Raw genomic sequence first — 16271 nt, 5'->3', positions numbered from 1 at the left:
CATTCTAACTTTATGGTTTCTGTTTCTTTGCCTTCCTCTATCTCACCTACATCTTCATATCTTCTCTGTTACTTTTCTCTCTGAAATGAAAAGGATTTTGTTGCATGTTGTTTTTCGGAAATTGGTCTAAAGCTTTAGGTCGCACCTCCAAGATTCTGGACAACTCCGGTGAGCATTGCTTGCGTTTCCATGGTCTTGCTTTATTGCTATCAATAGTTATTTTGAATATAGTTTTAGCTAAATTTTGTTACATGATAGTAATTGTACCTGATTTACATTAATAATTGTACCCGATTTACACACTCATTGTCACTTTGATGAATTTTTTCTTAAGGTATCAAAAGTAATTGTAATTTTGAAGTGGACTTTGCACTCATGTGTTTGATGATATATCTAAGTCATCTTCTCTGGAGTATTCTGTTGTCCTCCTCCTATTTGGGGTACAATAGTGAAATCTCTAGGGGCGTCTGAGCAAGGACTCATTTAGAAGAAAGTATTATCTTTCTTTGAGCATTCTGGGGCCAATTTATGGACTCGAGTAACTATCTGACTGTTACCATCTTCCACACGCTAAAGATGTAGGGTATGATTGTTAGTTACATGTTATTGATATTATTTTTTTCTTTGTTTGGTAAGTTGTTCTACCTTATCCCTTTGAAATTGCAGAACAGTAAGAGTACACGAATAATCCAGTGTAGTATTAATGGCCGCTTTGCGCACTAGCCCTTTTTTGTTCTTATAGACTTAATTACTCACCTGAGAAAATCTGAGGAACATCTTGATACTGAAAATACTGTAAAAATTACAGATGATATAATAGACTCCCATCGACCTTTTTGTTTTTCCTTTGGAATTGGAATACTACAAGCTTGAATTTCTTTTGATTTCTTATGCATTGCACTTAGAAATATACTTTCTCTGTGAAAAATATTCCTCCTTGTTATTCATTTGAAGGGATCCATTGCAGGCGATGGTCTTTCTTCATGATTCTATTATAATTTTCTTCATCTTAAAGTCAGTGATTCATTTGCTTTGATTTTGCTTCTTCCAGACCTATTTCCAAGCCAAAAGAGGAAGAATTTGCCTCCTTTTCGCTTAAGAGTTGATGGAAAATGTGGTTCCATCAAATTTCTTTTACAAGTTTATTTAATTGAGAGATTTCTTCTATTCAATCATATTTACCTCTTGGATTATATTCATGTACAGTGACTGAACTTCTGCATAGGGTGATAATAGCATAAAGATAAGCTTAGCTTAAATAGCTGGTGACCATACGAGATATAGCCTACATTCCGAGTTTCTTCGCCTTGTACGTTGTGAAAATTGCCTTTTCCCCTCTCCTATGTGTTATTTTGAGCTTAAATTTTTCTGCTCCTCATATCTCAAGGATGTAGTTGAAGTTTCTTAAAATAGTTCTGTAGATTTAATCTTTTGCTAACTCAGGAGTATAAAAATAATTTCTTTTAACAAATTATGGAAACTTTTAGTGGTCTTTTTTGTGTTTCCAGAGCATTTTTTTCTTTGTCATAGTTGTTGCGGAAGCCAAATGTATATAGTGTGAATAAGTCACAACTACTATACCAAAAATTATGACAGCCACCAAATAATAAATAAGACAATAAAACAACAATAAAGGGAACACCAGAATTTACGAGGTTCGGCTAATTTTGCCTACTCCTCGGACACAACCAATATTTTATTTCACTCCAAAAATACAAGTGAAATAATACTAAAGAGAGAAGATACAAATGCCTTAAACAGATGAGAAGGCAAATGAGAGGTGTATTTCAATCCTAAACATTAGGCCTTCTTTTATAGGGGAAAAATCCCCCCCAAACTTAACTCCCAACCAATGTGGGACTTTGGCATTTTGCCAAACTTCAACAAATCTCCACCTTGGCAAAATTCCACATTTTCAATTCTCTCTCAATAACAAATTTTGGTTGTGTCTTCATCTTCAATCTTCAGTGTTCAACAATGTTGATCAAATCCAAACAATGTTGAAACTTGACCGCAGTCACCACCTTTGTCAGCATATCAGCAGGATTCTCTGTAGTATGAATTTTCTTCACCGTGACTCCACCTTCTTCTATGATTTCTCGTACGAAATGATACCGAACATCAATGTGCTTCGTCCTTGCATGATAAACTTGGTTCTTCGCTAATTGAATAGCACTTTGACTATCACAAAAAATTGTGATACCTTTTTGTTCAACACCAAGCTCCTTTAGCAATCCTTGAAGCCAAATTGCCTCTTTCACAGCATCTGTAATAGCCATGTACTCTGCCTCTGTTGTAGACAAAGCAACTGTTGACTGCAAAGTAGACTTCCAACTAACTGGTGCCTTTGCAAAAGTAAACACATAACCAGTAGTTGATCTTCGTTTGTCCATATCACCCGCAAAATCTGAGTCACAATATCCAACTACAAACTGATTGTCTTCCTGCTCAAAAACTAACCCGACATCTACAGTATTATGAATATACCGTAGAATCCACTTCACAGCTTGCCAATGCTCCTGCCCTGGATTGTGCATATATCTGCTAATAACTCCAACAGCTTGTGAAATGTCAGGCCTTGTGCAAACCATTGCATACATCAAGCTACCAACAGCATTTGCGTATGGTACCTTTGACATATACTCTCGTTCAGCTTCATCCATTGGCGACATAGTAGTACTTAGCTTAAAATGGGAAGCAAGTGGAGTACTAACTGGCTTAGTCTTGTCATCTATGCCAAAACGTTGAAGTACTCTCTTCAAATATTCCTTTTGAGATAAACAGAGTTTTTTTGAACGTCTATCTCTAATTATCTCCATGCCAAGAATTTTCTTTGCCTCACCCAAATCCTTCATCTCGAACTCCTTCTTCAGTTGAATCTTCAACTTATCAATTTCTTCCGAATTCTTGGAAGCTATCAACATATCATCAACATATAGGAGAAGATATACAAAGGAACCATCTTTAAGCTTGTGCAAATACACACAATGATCGTATTTGCTTCTCTTGTACCCTTGCCGCAACATAAACTCGTCAAATCGCTTGTACCATTGTCTAGAAGATTGTTTCAATCCGTACAACGATTTTTCAAGTTTGCACACCATATTTTCTTTTCCAGCAACTTTGAATCCTTCTGGCTGAGTCATGTAGATTTCCTCCTCCAAGTTTCCATGTAAAAACGCAGTTTTTACATCCATCTGAACTAGTTCCAAATCCAATTGTGCTACCAAAGCCAACATAATTCTAATGGAGGAATGTTTTACAACTGGAGAAAACACTTCATTGTAATCAATTCCCTCCTTTTGAGCATATCCTTTGGCCACCAATCTTGCTTTGTAGCGAACATCTACTTGGTTAGGAAATCCTTCCTTCTTTGCAAATACCCATTTGCACCCAATTGCTTTCTTTCCCTTCGGGAGATTGGCCAATCTCCATGTATGATTCTGATGAAGGGACTGTATTTCATCATTCATGGCAATCCTCCACTTATCTTCTTCTGAACTTTGGACAGCGTCTTTATAAGTAGTAGGAACATCATCAGCTACAATTGAGGTTGCACAAGCAACCGTCTCTATGAGACGAACAGGTTTCGTTATTGTTCTTTTTGGCCTGCTGGTTGCTATTGATTCAAGTTGTTGTTGAGATTCCTGAGTTGGAATCTCCTCTACTGGCTCTCCTTCCAGAGGGTAATCTTCATTTGTTTCCTCCTCTGCTTCTTGTGTAGGAAAAATAAATTTTCCCTCAAACTCCACCTGCTTAGAAGCACCTTCATTTTGTTTGGTATCTTCTGTTACCTTATTTACCATAGCAAATTCATCAAAGGTAACATCTCTGCTGAATATTACTTTCTTTGTCATAGGGCACCATAAGCGATATCCTTTGACTCCAGAAGTAATTCCCATAAAAATAGCCTTCTTTGCCCTTGGATCCAATTTTGACTCCGTCACATGATAATATGCAGTTGAGCCAAACACGTGCAAAGAGTTATAATCTACAGCAGGTTTTCCGTACCATTTTTCAAATGGTGTTTTGCCATCAATAGCAGCAGATGGTAGACGATTAATGAGGTGACATGCATATGTAATTGCCTCAGCCCAAAATTCTTTGCCCAAGCCAGCATTGGACAACATACACCGTACCTTCTCCAGCAAGGTCCGGTTCATACGTTCTGCCACTCCATTCTGTTGTGGTGTATGTCTAACAGTGAAGTGTCGGACGATGCCATCATTTTCACAGACCTTATTGAAATGATCATTTTTGTATTCACCTCCATTGTCTGTGCGAATACACTTGATCCTCCTGCCTGTTTGATTCTCCACCATCGTCTTCCATTTGAGAAAAATTCCCAGCACTTCATCCTTGTTTTTCATTGTATACACCCACACTCTTCGAGAAAAATCATCAACAAAGGTTACAAAATAGTGCTTCCCACCCAATGAAGGTGTTTTGGAAGGACCCCAAACATCAGAGTGTACATAATCCAAAATGCCTTTAGTATTATGGATCGTTGTACCAAATTTAACCCTTGTCTGTTTCCCTTTGACACAATGCTCACAAAACTCCAAGTTGCAAGCCTTTACTCCTTTTAACAATCCTTGATCTGATAGAGTTTTCAAGGATTTTCCTCCAGCATGTCCCAAGCGCATGTGCCATAGCTTGGTTGCTTCTGCCTCTTTGTCGTCACTGGATGTTACTGTCGCTGTCCCAATAACTGTACTGCCACGATAGCGGTACATATTATTATTCTTCCGATTAGCCTTCATTACCACTAGTGCACCGGAGCATACTCTCATCACTCCATTTTCTGCAATGATTTTGAACCCTTTTGATTCTAGGGCTCCCACAGAGATGAGATTCTTCTTCAAATCCGGTACATATCGAACATCTATCAATGTTCTGATCATTCCATCATGGTTCCTTAATCGTATTGAACCAATGCCATATGAGGTAAGAGGGCTGTTATCCGCTGTGTGGATGACTCCATATTCTCCTTCTTGAAATTCCATGAACCAGTCCCTGTTGGGACACATATGATAGCTACAAGCCGAGTCCATCAACCATATGTCTGATGATGTTGATGACTCTGTTGTAACTAATGAGAAGTCTGAATCATCACAATCAGCTACATTTGAATCCATAATAGCCTTTCCATTGTTATGTTTGGCCTTATTCTTCAACTTCGGACAGTCTTTCTTCCAGTGCCCTTTTTCTCGACAAAAGGCACATTCATCTTTACTGGGTCTGGATCTTGACTTGGATCTTCCCTTCTTTGTCCTCGTTTGATTTTGAGGACGACCCCTCACAAACAGTGCTTCTCCTTCTCCGCCCTTCTGTTTTTCTCGCTTTCTTTGTTCATAGCTGTACAAAGCTGAACAAACTTCTCTGAGAGAAATTTCGTCATTTCCATGGAGTAGAGTAGTTTCAAGGTGCTCGTACTCATCAGGAAGTGACGCCAACAACATTAAGGCCAAGTCACCATCATCATAAGTTGTATCCATATTTTGCAAATCTGTGACCAACTTATTGAAACTGGTGATATGTTCATTCATCGTGGTACCAGGAACATAGGTGAAGTGAAACAGTCTCTTCTTCATGTACAATTTATTTTGACTGTTTTTCTTCAAAAATTTATCCTCCAGTGCTTTCCATAATTTACTTGCAGAAGTTTCCTTTGTGTATGGATATTTCTGCTCTCTAGCAAGGTAGGATCGAATGGTACCGCAAGCAACACGGTTGATAATTCTCCAATCTTCTTCTCCAATAACATCTGGTTTCTTTTCTTCAATGGCCAGATCTAGCCCTTGTTGAAAAAGGACATCTAGAACCTCGCCTTGCCACATCCCAAAATGTCCGGACCCGTCAAAAATTTCTACCGCAAATTTCGCATTTGACACAATTCTTGTCATAAGCGAAGATGCCAATGATGACGTATTGTTGACACTTGATGTAGATTCTTCTTGTTTATTGTCCCCCATATTTGACACAAATATTATTTAATAGCTGACGACACAAATCAAGATTATTTCCTTTCTGATGTAGAAGATCAGACTAAGCTGCAACTACAGAGCATACTCAGACAGAACCTTGACTCAGTTACCAAGATAAATCTTTTCTGATGTGGAAGATCAGACTATGCTGCAACCACAGAGCATACTTAGACAGTACCTTGGCTCTGATACCAATTGTTGCGGAAGCCAAATGTATATAGTGTGAATAAGTCACAACTACTATACCAAAAATTATGACAGCCACCAAATAATAAATAAGACAATAAAACAACAATAAAGGGAACACCAGAATTTACGAGGTTCGGCTAATTTTGCCTACTCCTCGGACACAACCAATATTTTATTTCACTCCAAAAATACAAGTAAAATAATACTAAAGAGAGAAGATACAAATGCCTTAAACAGATGAGAAGGCAAATGAGAGGTGTATTTCAATCCTAAACATTAGGCCTTCTTTTATAGGGGAAAAATCCCCCCAAACTTAACTCCCAACCAATGTGGGACTTTGGCATTTTGCCAAACTTCAACAATAGTGACATGTATTTTAAATGTATTTGTGTCATGCCATCAACATAGTAGACGTACAGTTTAAATAGAAATGAGAGTTTGGGTGTACGAACATGGGTAGTTTTGAATTGTTAATTCAGATTAAATTCATACTTTAGTCTTAGGATGTAATGTCAACAGCTGTAAAACACGTGTCTTTACCCTTTACCCAATAAACAAAGAAGTAGTTTTATCAATACACCTCATTTAAATCCTAAACCAGATAGTATTCTAATGTCAATTTCTATTATATAGAAAAAGCAACAGATTTGGGTGAATCTCTAGGCCTCTATCCGGTCTAGATGACAAATAGACAGTCGAAATTCATCAGCTGAAGCTCGGTAAGCTTTTCCTATTAGCTTTTGTGTTGATAATTCTATTTATTCATAGCAAAACGATTTCCAATATCAGGCTAAGAATTGCTAGGTGTTTCACAAGAAGACATCACTCATTGAGGCTCCACCTTTCTTGCCTTCTCTGGTGAGTGACAATTGAGTTTTCTCCCTTTGCTTTATTGTTATAAATTTTGGCTACTGGATGTGCTCTGTCTTCTGCTTTGAGTGAATTGAATTGTAAAGTAGCCCCTTTCATCAACTTGCAAGGGAAGATAGAAAGTGAAAACAAGCAAATGGGGGTATTGAAGTTGGTATTAATGTGTTGCAATTATTGTGTTCGAGGAATTACATGTAAGAACAAATGTGTTGTTGCACTATTCAAATTTTCTATATTTTATTAGGATGCTTTCGTGTTGCATGTTCTAATCCCGTCTCAAAATAAAATTTTAGAGTTAGATTTTTCATAATTTTCATCTGCTTGAGAGTAAATCACGAAAGTTAGATATTTGCTCTAATTCTATGTAGTACTGATGATTTTTGCTAATCTGTGCCATATAATGAGATTGGTTGATTTTCGGTGAAACTGAAAATCTTTCTACTCCAGTCCTGTTTTAGAAAATAATGCAGTTAGATCGCTGGAAGGCAGTATGGTGAAAAAGCTACCTTAAAAGTAGCTTGCTGTAGTTGAAATAACCTATGGAGCAACTTTGACATGTTGCTAATGTGTTGTTGCACTATTCAAATTCTCTGCTTATTGAATGTTGAATGCATGTGGTTAGTTTTCTGCTAATGGTTATGCACGTGTAAAAGGAAAATAATAGGTAAAGTTATTATCTTTACTTTAATATGTGATACTATTTATGGTTGGATACTAACTGGGGTTTTGACTTCAGGTTCATATAGTAGCCTGTTTTGGGTATATCAGGAAACTTAACAAGATGGAATTTTGGAATGGTGCCTGTGTATGTAAAAGAGGTCTACTATTTTCTTTGACTTTTCTTCTCAGCTAACAGTTACTCCATACTTTTATTTATTTTAGGTTGACATGAATCCATCAAAGTCTGAAAGGGGAGCAACTTCAAAGAATGTACATCATGCATATATTCAACCTGGTGTTTTAGCAAGGGGAAGAGGACACAACTTTGGATCTTTGGGATCTGTAAAAATAAGTATTGGAAAAAGAACTCTTATTGGTGAAAGTAAAAATCACAACTCAATAGCTTTTGAGCAGAATAAGCTTGCACATACTAATAATCTTGTGCCCCCTGGTTTCGCTTCGATGGAAGACGATGCTCCCCTTGCTCAAGATGCTGAAGCGAAGTAAGGTCTCTTAAGTTTTAACTTTTTTTTTTGTTTCTTATTGAACCGGTATTGGTTTTATGTTTCACATAAATCAAAATTTGCAGAAACAGGAGGAGCTTTGAAGAATGTAAATCTTGCATACATTCAACCTGCGTCTTTAGCAAGGGGACGAGGGCAAAGCTTTCGATCTTTAGGCTCTGCAAAAGTAAATGTTGGCAAAAAAAATCTGTTTGGAGAGATTAAAAATTACAACTCAGGGGCTTCTAAGCAGAATAAGCTAGCACATAATAGTAATAACCTTATGCCTCCTGGTTTTGATAGGATGGAAGAAGATATTCCCTTCACTCAAGAAGCTGAAATGATGCAAGGTCTCAAGTTTTAATTATTTTTTTTTTGTTTGTTATAAGACTGGAAGTTATTTTATGCTTTACTCAAATCAAAATCTGCAAAAGTTGGAGCTACTTCGAAGAATGTACGAGACACTTGCAGTCAACCTGGTGCTTTAGCAAGGGGACGAGGGCAAAGCTTTCGATCTTTGGGTTCGACAAAAGGAAATGTTGGCAAAAAAAATCTGTTTGGAGAGATTAAAAATTACAACTCAGGGGCTTCTAAGCAGAATAAGCTAGCACATAATAGTAATAATCTTATGCCTCCTGGTTTTGATATGATGGAAGAAGATATTCCCTTCACTCAAGAAGCTGAAATGATGCAAGGTCTCAAGCTTTAATTATTCTTTTTTGTTTGTTATAAGACTAGAAGTTTTTTTATGCTTTACTCTAATCAAAATCTGCAGAAACTATAGCTACTTCGAAGAATGTACAAGACACTTACAGTCAACCCGGCGCTTTAGCAAGGGTACGCGGGCAAAACGTTAGATCTGTGGTCTCGGTAAAAGGAAGCGTTGGAAAGAGAAATCTTGTTAGGGAAAGTAAAAATCACAACTCAGCAGCTTCTGAGTAGAATAAGCTAGCACATAATAGTAATAATCTTATGCCTCCTAGTTTCGATCCGATGGAAGACGATGTTTCTCTCGCTCAAGAAGATGAAATGATGCAAGGTATCAAGTTTAATGTTTTTTTTATATAAGATTGGAATTTAATTTATGTTAAAAATTAAAATTTGCATATCTATGAGAATCTGAGAACCCAAAAAAGGTGAGAGGAAAGAATAGGAATAAAGATGTTGCGGGACTCAAACCTGGAGAAACATTTAGAGTCCACTTTTACCACAATCGGGTTGTTGGGAAGCATCAATCCTCATTTTCGAGACACTTGGGTATATTAGTTCGTGATTGTAATATCTGTCCGTTGCAAGTACATTCGTGGAAGGACATCAGAAAAGATAAGTTGGAACACATGTGGCGAGCTGTTACGGTAAGAATCTAAAGCACTATAAAGCAATATTTTAATTGAAAGTACTTGAAATTTTTGTTACCGTTCCTACTTTGTTTATGGTCTATGTTAGATATGCTGATGCTAGCTGGAAATTTTTGTTAAAGTAGTTCTAATCAATGCTAATTCCACAAATGATCTGTTGCATTTTATATTCAATTAGTTTCACTGCATCCCTTGTCGGGATCACTTCTTGAATCTCTAGGTCTAACTTAGACAGTGTGTTATGTGACTATGTAGTGTTATCTAATTAAGATGTTAGTTAGAATTTTAAAAAAATCTCAAATAGATCTTTTTGTATCACCATTGTTGCCCCAACTTTGAACATAATGAATCCAGTGAATCTTCCAAATTAATGTCCAAACCTGCATCTGCATCTTCCTTGAGTGTGTGCGTAAGCAATTTTTGCATCTTGCATTATCCAGATTTGTGGTGATGAGCTGAAGAAGCCACGATCATTATATCCTTTGTGTTGTATATGATTAATGCAAGTGCATTGTACCAGCTGTAGCACCTTGTGATCCACCACAAATGCTCTGTAAAATATGACGTCTTTATACCAGCAGTTGTGCGCATCAGTGAGTTTGCATAGTTTGCTGCAGATCTCTTATGATTTTGGGCAAAATTCTGAGACCAACTTTGTTCGGTAGCCTTCCTGGTATATGGGGGTAATGAAGTGCACTGAGATTTTAGTCCAGAATGCACTCATCGATCCCATTTTTGAACACCAAAATCCCATGTCATAGCTGATCATTCAGCACCTGGCAGTAGTTGTTCTTGTTGAGTAATTCTTCTGGTGTGAGAGTTAAGCTGCATTTTATTGACACAATGGTATGATGCCCCTTATGTCTTATTGACACAAAGGTATGATGCCCCTAAGTGCAGATGTTTCTCCCTTAGAAAGTCCCAAATGGTTCCTACTGTACTAGAAATTATCGAGACAATACAATTTCAGAACTTGTGGACATCAGAAAATGCTAGGATATAAGCATACAATATTCCAAATCAAACAAGTTTGGGCAGACATGAAGAGAATCTTTACTCACCATTGTTCCTTTGACCTGAGTGGTAATGTGACCCCTTTCAAAGTCACCTAGAAGCTTGGACAAACCAAAATCAGCAACTTTTGTATTTAGGTGCTCATCCAGCAAGATGTTGTTGGACTTGATGTCTCTGTGTATGATAGGGGATTAACAAGGTCATGAAGATACTGCAAACCTCGGGTTGCTCCAAGGGCTATCTTCAGTCTCCTCATCCAATCTAACCTGATCCCAGTCTTGCCTACAAGTACAAATCCAATTACATTTTCCAGAGGTTCATTCCCCTTTTGGCAAATTATAATGATCCAGTTTTAAGGAATCAATAAGAAGGAAAAATCTAAGGTGCTAGTCAAGGAGCATGTTTCTTATTCTCTAGATAGAACTCTATAGGAAGCAAAACTGTTGGAGATTTTAGTGTTCCTTGCCCTAATTACATGTTCCAGATCTCATGAAAAATGGTTCAGCACTTCCACTCCTAATTTTAAATATTGGTTTCTTGTTAATGACACCATATGTAGTATTTTGCAACAACTAATCGTAATAACTTCTTGGACTTTCCAGAATGTAGGTAACAGGTAATACAGCAAGCACCTCTATAGTCTTCTCACAATAATGGTGTTAGTGAATTATTACATATATTGTAATGTTTTGTTGTAAAGCTGCAGCCTTTAGTGCAAGTTTTTTGTGTATCTCTTAGTTTGTAAGGTCACATTCAATGTCAAAACTTCTACTTGATTACATTTGTTAAGTGACTAACATGAAGGCTCTCTATAGTTTCTCAATGTGTACCTAGCACAGTGACACTTGCTTCTACATTACCGTTCTGCACGGGGTATTTGGGTGTGGAGGGGAATTAGTTTGATTCTCTGCATGTGATTTGATTATAAGTTACTGCTTCAAATAGTGTTATGACTTATGAGGGTTAGGCTAAAAAGGGAAGAGAATGTTACATTTGATTACTTGGCATATATTTGTTATTTCTACTTAAAATCCAAGAATTTGCATACTGGAAGCTGGGTTTATAGCACTGTAAAGTACTAGAGCTTATTGGTTGTTGACTTTCTGTTGCCTCTTATAGAATGTTTGATCACAATAAGTCATTTTTTGTATATATTATTGGCGTGTAGTTTCTAAGGCATGTTGCTGCTCTGAAGTCTCTAAGCTCTACATAATTTAGAAAATGCTTTACTTATGAATGCTGAAGATCCTAGGTCTTAAGCAATGTAACTGAAAACAGACACATTTTGTTTGAAATAGCAAAAACTATCTTTAGTTTACATGAAATTTTTTACTTTCTTGATTAATGATTTTGCAAAATATTTAGGACAAATTTGACAGTGATGACATGAATCATCAAAGAGATCATGTGTTAAATCATATGAGAAAGTTACGGAACAATTGGAGAGGATCATTGCACAAGTATGTGAAGTTTAAGTCATTGCATGAAGCACTAAAAGATGTCCCGGATGAGGTAGACAAGAGTGATTGAGAATGGTTGGTCAAGCAACATATTTTAAGTGAAAATTTTAAGGTAAGACTTCATAACTACTTTTAACTTCTTATTATTGTAAGTAATATCTCATGATTTCAATGGTTTGTTCTTAATATAGGAAACAAGTATTAGAAACTCGATCAATAGGTCTAAGTTGAGAATGCCTCATCGTACGGGTAGCAAGCCGATTAGAGAAATTATTTACGAACTGGTAAGTGCACAGTGCAATACTATAAAAAAAATCTCGTCTTTGTTTGACTTGTTTATTTAAATGTGAAGGGAAGCAAAGACGGTAATCCACCAAACATGGCGACTATCTTCTTTGAGACTCACAAGAAAAATGACACGCTTGTAGAACCTGAAGCTGGTGAAAAATATGTATGCTTATTGATGAACTTCATTTTACATCATTCATTTTTTTGATGTATTTTATTATTTTAATTTTTCTTGTATTTTATAGGGTGAGATACAAGAACTAGTACAATCTGAGCCATCTCTTACGAATATCGAGGTAGTAGAAAGATGCTTCGGACCTCAAAATAAGAGTCACATGGTTGGATTAGGGGGTGGTATAACCACTAAGGAGTTGAAAGGTGGTAGCTCCTCAAAGGCTGCAATATTGGCTGAGCTGAATGCAGTTCGAAAAGAAAAAGAATCACTACAGACTGAGCTGAATGCAACTAAAAAAGCAAAAGAATCACTAGAAATACGTATGGACGACATAGATTCTAAGTATGCACATATTATCAGCTTACTGGGTGATCAACCTTCATCAGCACCATCTTCAAGTCAACAAAGTACAAGCTAAAATTAGTATTTAACAGGTTCGTACGCTTTCTACCAACTATGACCTAATGAATATCCTTAAATAAATTTAGTGAAGTCTTTTGTTGTTAGTTAAATAAAGTACTAACCTTGACATATGTACAGTTACTCTGATATTGAAATCTAATTAGATATGTGCATCTCAGATTCATTGTTTGAACGTATAACATTATTTGAAATTTGAGGTCCAGATCTATTTTCCGTTGCTTGCAGAGATAGCCAAATCCTTTTTGCAAAATGTTGATCAATGTGTAGGTTAGTGACAATGAAATAGTTAAACATCTGGGTGGCACTGATGTGCAGGGTGCAAATGTACTTAGAAATTAAAGTTTTTCTTAGAAATTACACCAGAAAATAGGCAATAACAAGAAAACAAGGAGCAAAATATGAAACGCTCTTTGCGGAGAGGAAAGGGAAGGGTGTATGAAGTTATTGAAATCAAGTGATACTTTACAGAAAGTAAAAGTTAAGCCACCAACCTGACTAAAGTAGTCATCCAAAAACATTATAGCATGATCGTCCTATCCAGTACTTTATTTGAAAGTACGTATAACTCTTTCCCTCCTAAGTGACTGTGACATAGATACTCAAAACATCTCATTAGCTGTTACAGTTAGATGCAATGCAGACAAATGAGAGACTGCAAAATGCAAAAGAGAACTTCAGAAGGTGTAAATTGAAATGTAATTGGTCATCAAAACTCAAAACGAGGTCTACAAGCTATTCATGACAGACTCAACAACCAGTAGAAATTGCTGCACCCACAAGATGCAATTATACCAAATTCATTGGACCACATTTTGTGCAAAAATAATCTTACTTAAGGCAGAGATGACTTAAAGAGCAAACTCATGAAACTCCCTTCGTTGAGATTCTAATGTCATTTCTATTGCCTTTCCATTCCTGCTGCTCCATTTTTCCTCCTAGTAGTTCTTGCATATGTAGTAAAGAATAGTTCTGCCCTACATACTGTTGAGTAAGTTTACTGTACAACAACGAACCGGTACACTATATTTGCGATCATTTTTGTGTGTCATCTCTCTGCTTCCCCTGGAAACTTTTGCATGTATTCCATATTGGTTTGGTGTAATAGCATGTTGCATTGGTATTTATTCCACTTTGTATCCAATGTGCTTGAATTGTATTGCCAAAGACTGTATAGCAAGTTTTCTGCCCAACATTGTTCAGTGGTGATGCTTAGCCAAGCAGAACAACAGACACTGAACTAACCGTCCAAATTGAGTTCATTAAATGATAGTGTAACTCTCCCCATACTGTGATACAAGAACTGGTACAATCTGATAAAGCTTAATATTCAGGAGTCATTTTATTGGGTTAGAGGGGGGAACAAAACTGTTGTCATGAAAAGAGGACTCCATTTTCTTCTAATTGCATGAAAGAAACTTCCAAAAAGAACAATACCCCAACATGACAACTCATTGGAAATGGAAGGAAGTATAAAAATGCTCTCTTCTTTTGTTATATTTTGATCAGTACTTACTGTGCAACTTTTTTCTACCTTTATTTACAGAAGCCCTATTTTTCTTCATTTGCCAGACCCCTTCTGCCCTTCATATTGTTCACTAAGTGTTCTTTGATAAATCAGAAGTAATCATTACTACTACACTAAATAGAGTGGAAAAACATGCACAAGATATGGATGCGGCTCAACCACAATTTTCTGTCAAATCTATACCACGTAACTGGTTTGATCCAGTAGGAATTTAAACTAGTTGCAGGTATTGATGCACTAAAGAATGGAAGGAATGCAGCTCAATAAAGGTCATAAAAAGGGCACGGAACACTAATATCATAGAAGTTCAGGATCTGGGTGAAGGAAACATGTATGGACTAGGAGACACTTTGAGAAGTGCATGTAGTTACTTCAAGTAATTAAGAAGATGAAGCAGCCTCACTTAAATGCATCAGAATCTCTGCAATGAAGATTTCTTAATCTCCGTTGCAATGGTGTTGCCTTTTTGAAGGTGCACACGAAATGATGGATACAAAGTGGAATAAATACCAATGCAACATGAAATGATGGTGATACTTCCTTTAATTGCCCTACTTCAATGCCCAATGTTGACCCTTTTAGTGATTCTGGTTGGGATCCACTTCTGTCATTGAATCAAAAGGAGAGTTTTAAAGGATCTTCAGTTGTCTGTTGTCTGCTAGTTTATTGAACTGCAGAAATGGTACCTGTATACAGGCTGCTGCTGGCAGCTCATACTACAATTTATATGTGTCTCTTGGCCTACTTTGCAGACATTCATAGATACAGGAAAGAGAAGACTTCAGTTTAGAGGGTGAATGCTCATTCTCGTTACATATGCATACTGATTGATAGAAAATATAATTGTAAAAAAGGTGGATTTAGTAATGTAGTTGTAAGAAGCACTGATTGTTCATAGTATTTTGAGATGCTCTTCGCTTCGTGGTTTTACATTTTACTGTGTTGTAGCAACTTATCAATCTTAAATCTTGTTTTCTTACTCAACTAATATGAACCTTTTTTAACAGATCAGATAAAGGGCCTGAAGTTTGAAGAATTTTCCATAAAGATAGTTCCGAGCAAGTTGAAGCAGCTAGAATTGTTGAAGAACAAGGAAAATCTATTATGTTTTATTAGGAGTTGTAGTCGTCATCCGTACAAACTACTATTTTACTTTCTCTTTAATTTTTTTGTTTTCTTTAAGGAATTGAAAACATGGATCATGCAATTTGGATGTAATATTAGTGCTACTTTGATTAGTTCTCTATCTATAATTAAAAAAGATGTTTTATGTCAATATTGACATCATTCTTTGTATGATTTCGAATGCGTGTAATATATTTATTACTTAAAAGTTCACATTTGGAAAGGAAAATTTTGGTTTTTAGAAAAGTATGTCGTTAAAAGTACATACAATTAACGAATGGAATTCCGGTCGCCATACACTAACAACGACTGAAAATTAGTTATCGTTAGCGAAGGTTTTAATGACTGGGACGACATATAACGATAGGAAAATCCCCTCGCTAATCTTGGTATAACGACTGGATTCCTTGCCATCGTTAAAAGAGTTTTTACGAAGGGATCAAAATTCGGTCGTTTATCTTTAACGTCGGAGGCACTAACGACCGGCGACGACCGGTTTTTATCCCATCGTAATTGACTGATAACGACCGGATTTGGAGTTTTAACGACCGAATTTCCCATCGCTAAAGACCTATTTTCCTGTAGTAGGAATTTGCTTGTTTGAACCAAGATATATTTCTTTCAGATTAACAAGATTTCCAAATTCTATATGAATTTTTCCATTAAGATTATTGGCACCAATATCCATCATCAC

General features: G+C 36.6%; 1 protein-coding gene across 7 annotated transcripts; it reads left to right on the top strand.

Annotated features, from left to right (window-relative positions):
* Positions 1-6692: 6692 nt before the first annotated feature.
* Positions 6693-15728, top strand: LOC104239464 (uncharacterized). 7 transcript variants are annotated; one of them, XM_070152805.1, is made up of 12 exons: positions 6693-6895; positions 6981-7034; positions 7783-7851; positions 7929-8209; positions 8296-8559; positions 8644-8904; positions 8985-9564; positions 11947-12153; positions 12233-12325; positions 12394-12492; positions 12575-12938; positions 15460-15728. In XM_070152805.1, the coding sequence occupies exons 4-7, from the start codon at positions 8179-8181 to the stop codon at positions 9149-9151; spliced, it is 723 nt and encodes a 240-aa protein (XP_070008906.1). In that variant the 5' UTR covers positions 6693-6895; positions 6981-7034; positions 7783-7851; positions 7929-8178; the 3' UTR covers positions 9152-9564; positions 11947-12153; positions 12233-12325; positions 12394-12492; positions 12575-12938; positions 15460-15728. The 7 variants fall into 7 exon arrangements, with proteins under 7 accessions (XP_070008906.1, XP_070008903.1, XP_070008905.1 ...); XM_070152802.1 differs by having other exon boundaries at positions 6966-7034; XM_070152804.1 differs by lacking the exon at positions 7783-7851 and adding an exon at positions 7162-7240 and having other exon boundaries at positions 6966-7034.
* Positions 15729-16271: the final 543 nt, after the last annotated feature.

This window comes from Nicotiana sylvestris, chromosome 8 (genome assembly GCF_000393655.2).
Source record: "Nicotiana sylvestris chromosome 8, ASM39365v2, whole genome shotgun sequence".
Classification (NCBI taxonomy): domain Eukaryota; kingdom Viridiplantae; phylum Streptophyta; class Magnoliopsida; order Solanales; family Solanaceae; genus Nicotiana; species Nicotiana sylvestris.
The sequence above is the reverse complement of the archived record's forward strand: the minus strand, read 5'-3'. Positions and strand labels throughout refer to the sequence as shown.

Coding starts and splice junctions, on each gene's coding strand:
- LOC104239464 (XM_070152800.1), top strand. CDS start 8,179: ATGCTCCCCTTGCTCAAGATGCTGAAGCGAA. Junction 8,210..8,295: donor GCTCAAGATGCTGAAGCGAA/GTAAGGTCTCTT, acceptor CAAAATTTGCAG/AAACAGGAGGAGCTTTGAAG. Junction 8,905..8,984: donor AGAAGCTGAAATGATGCAAG/GTCTCAAGCTTT, acceptor CAAAATCTGCAG/AAACTATAGCTACTTCGAAG.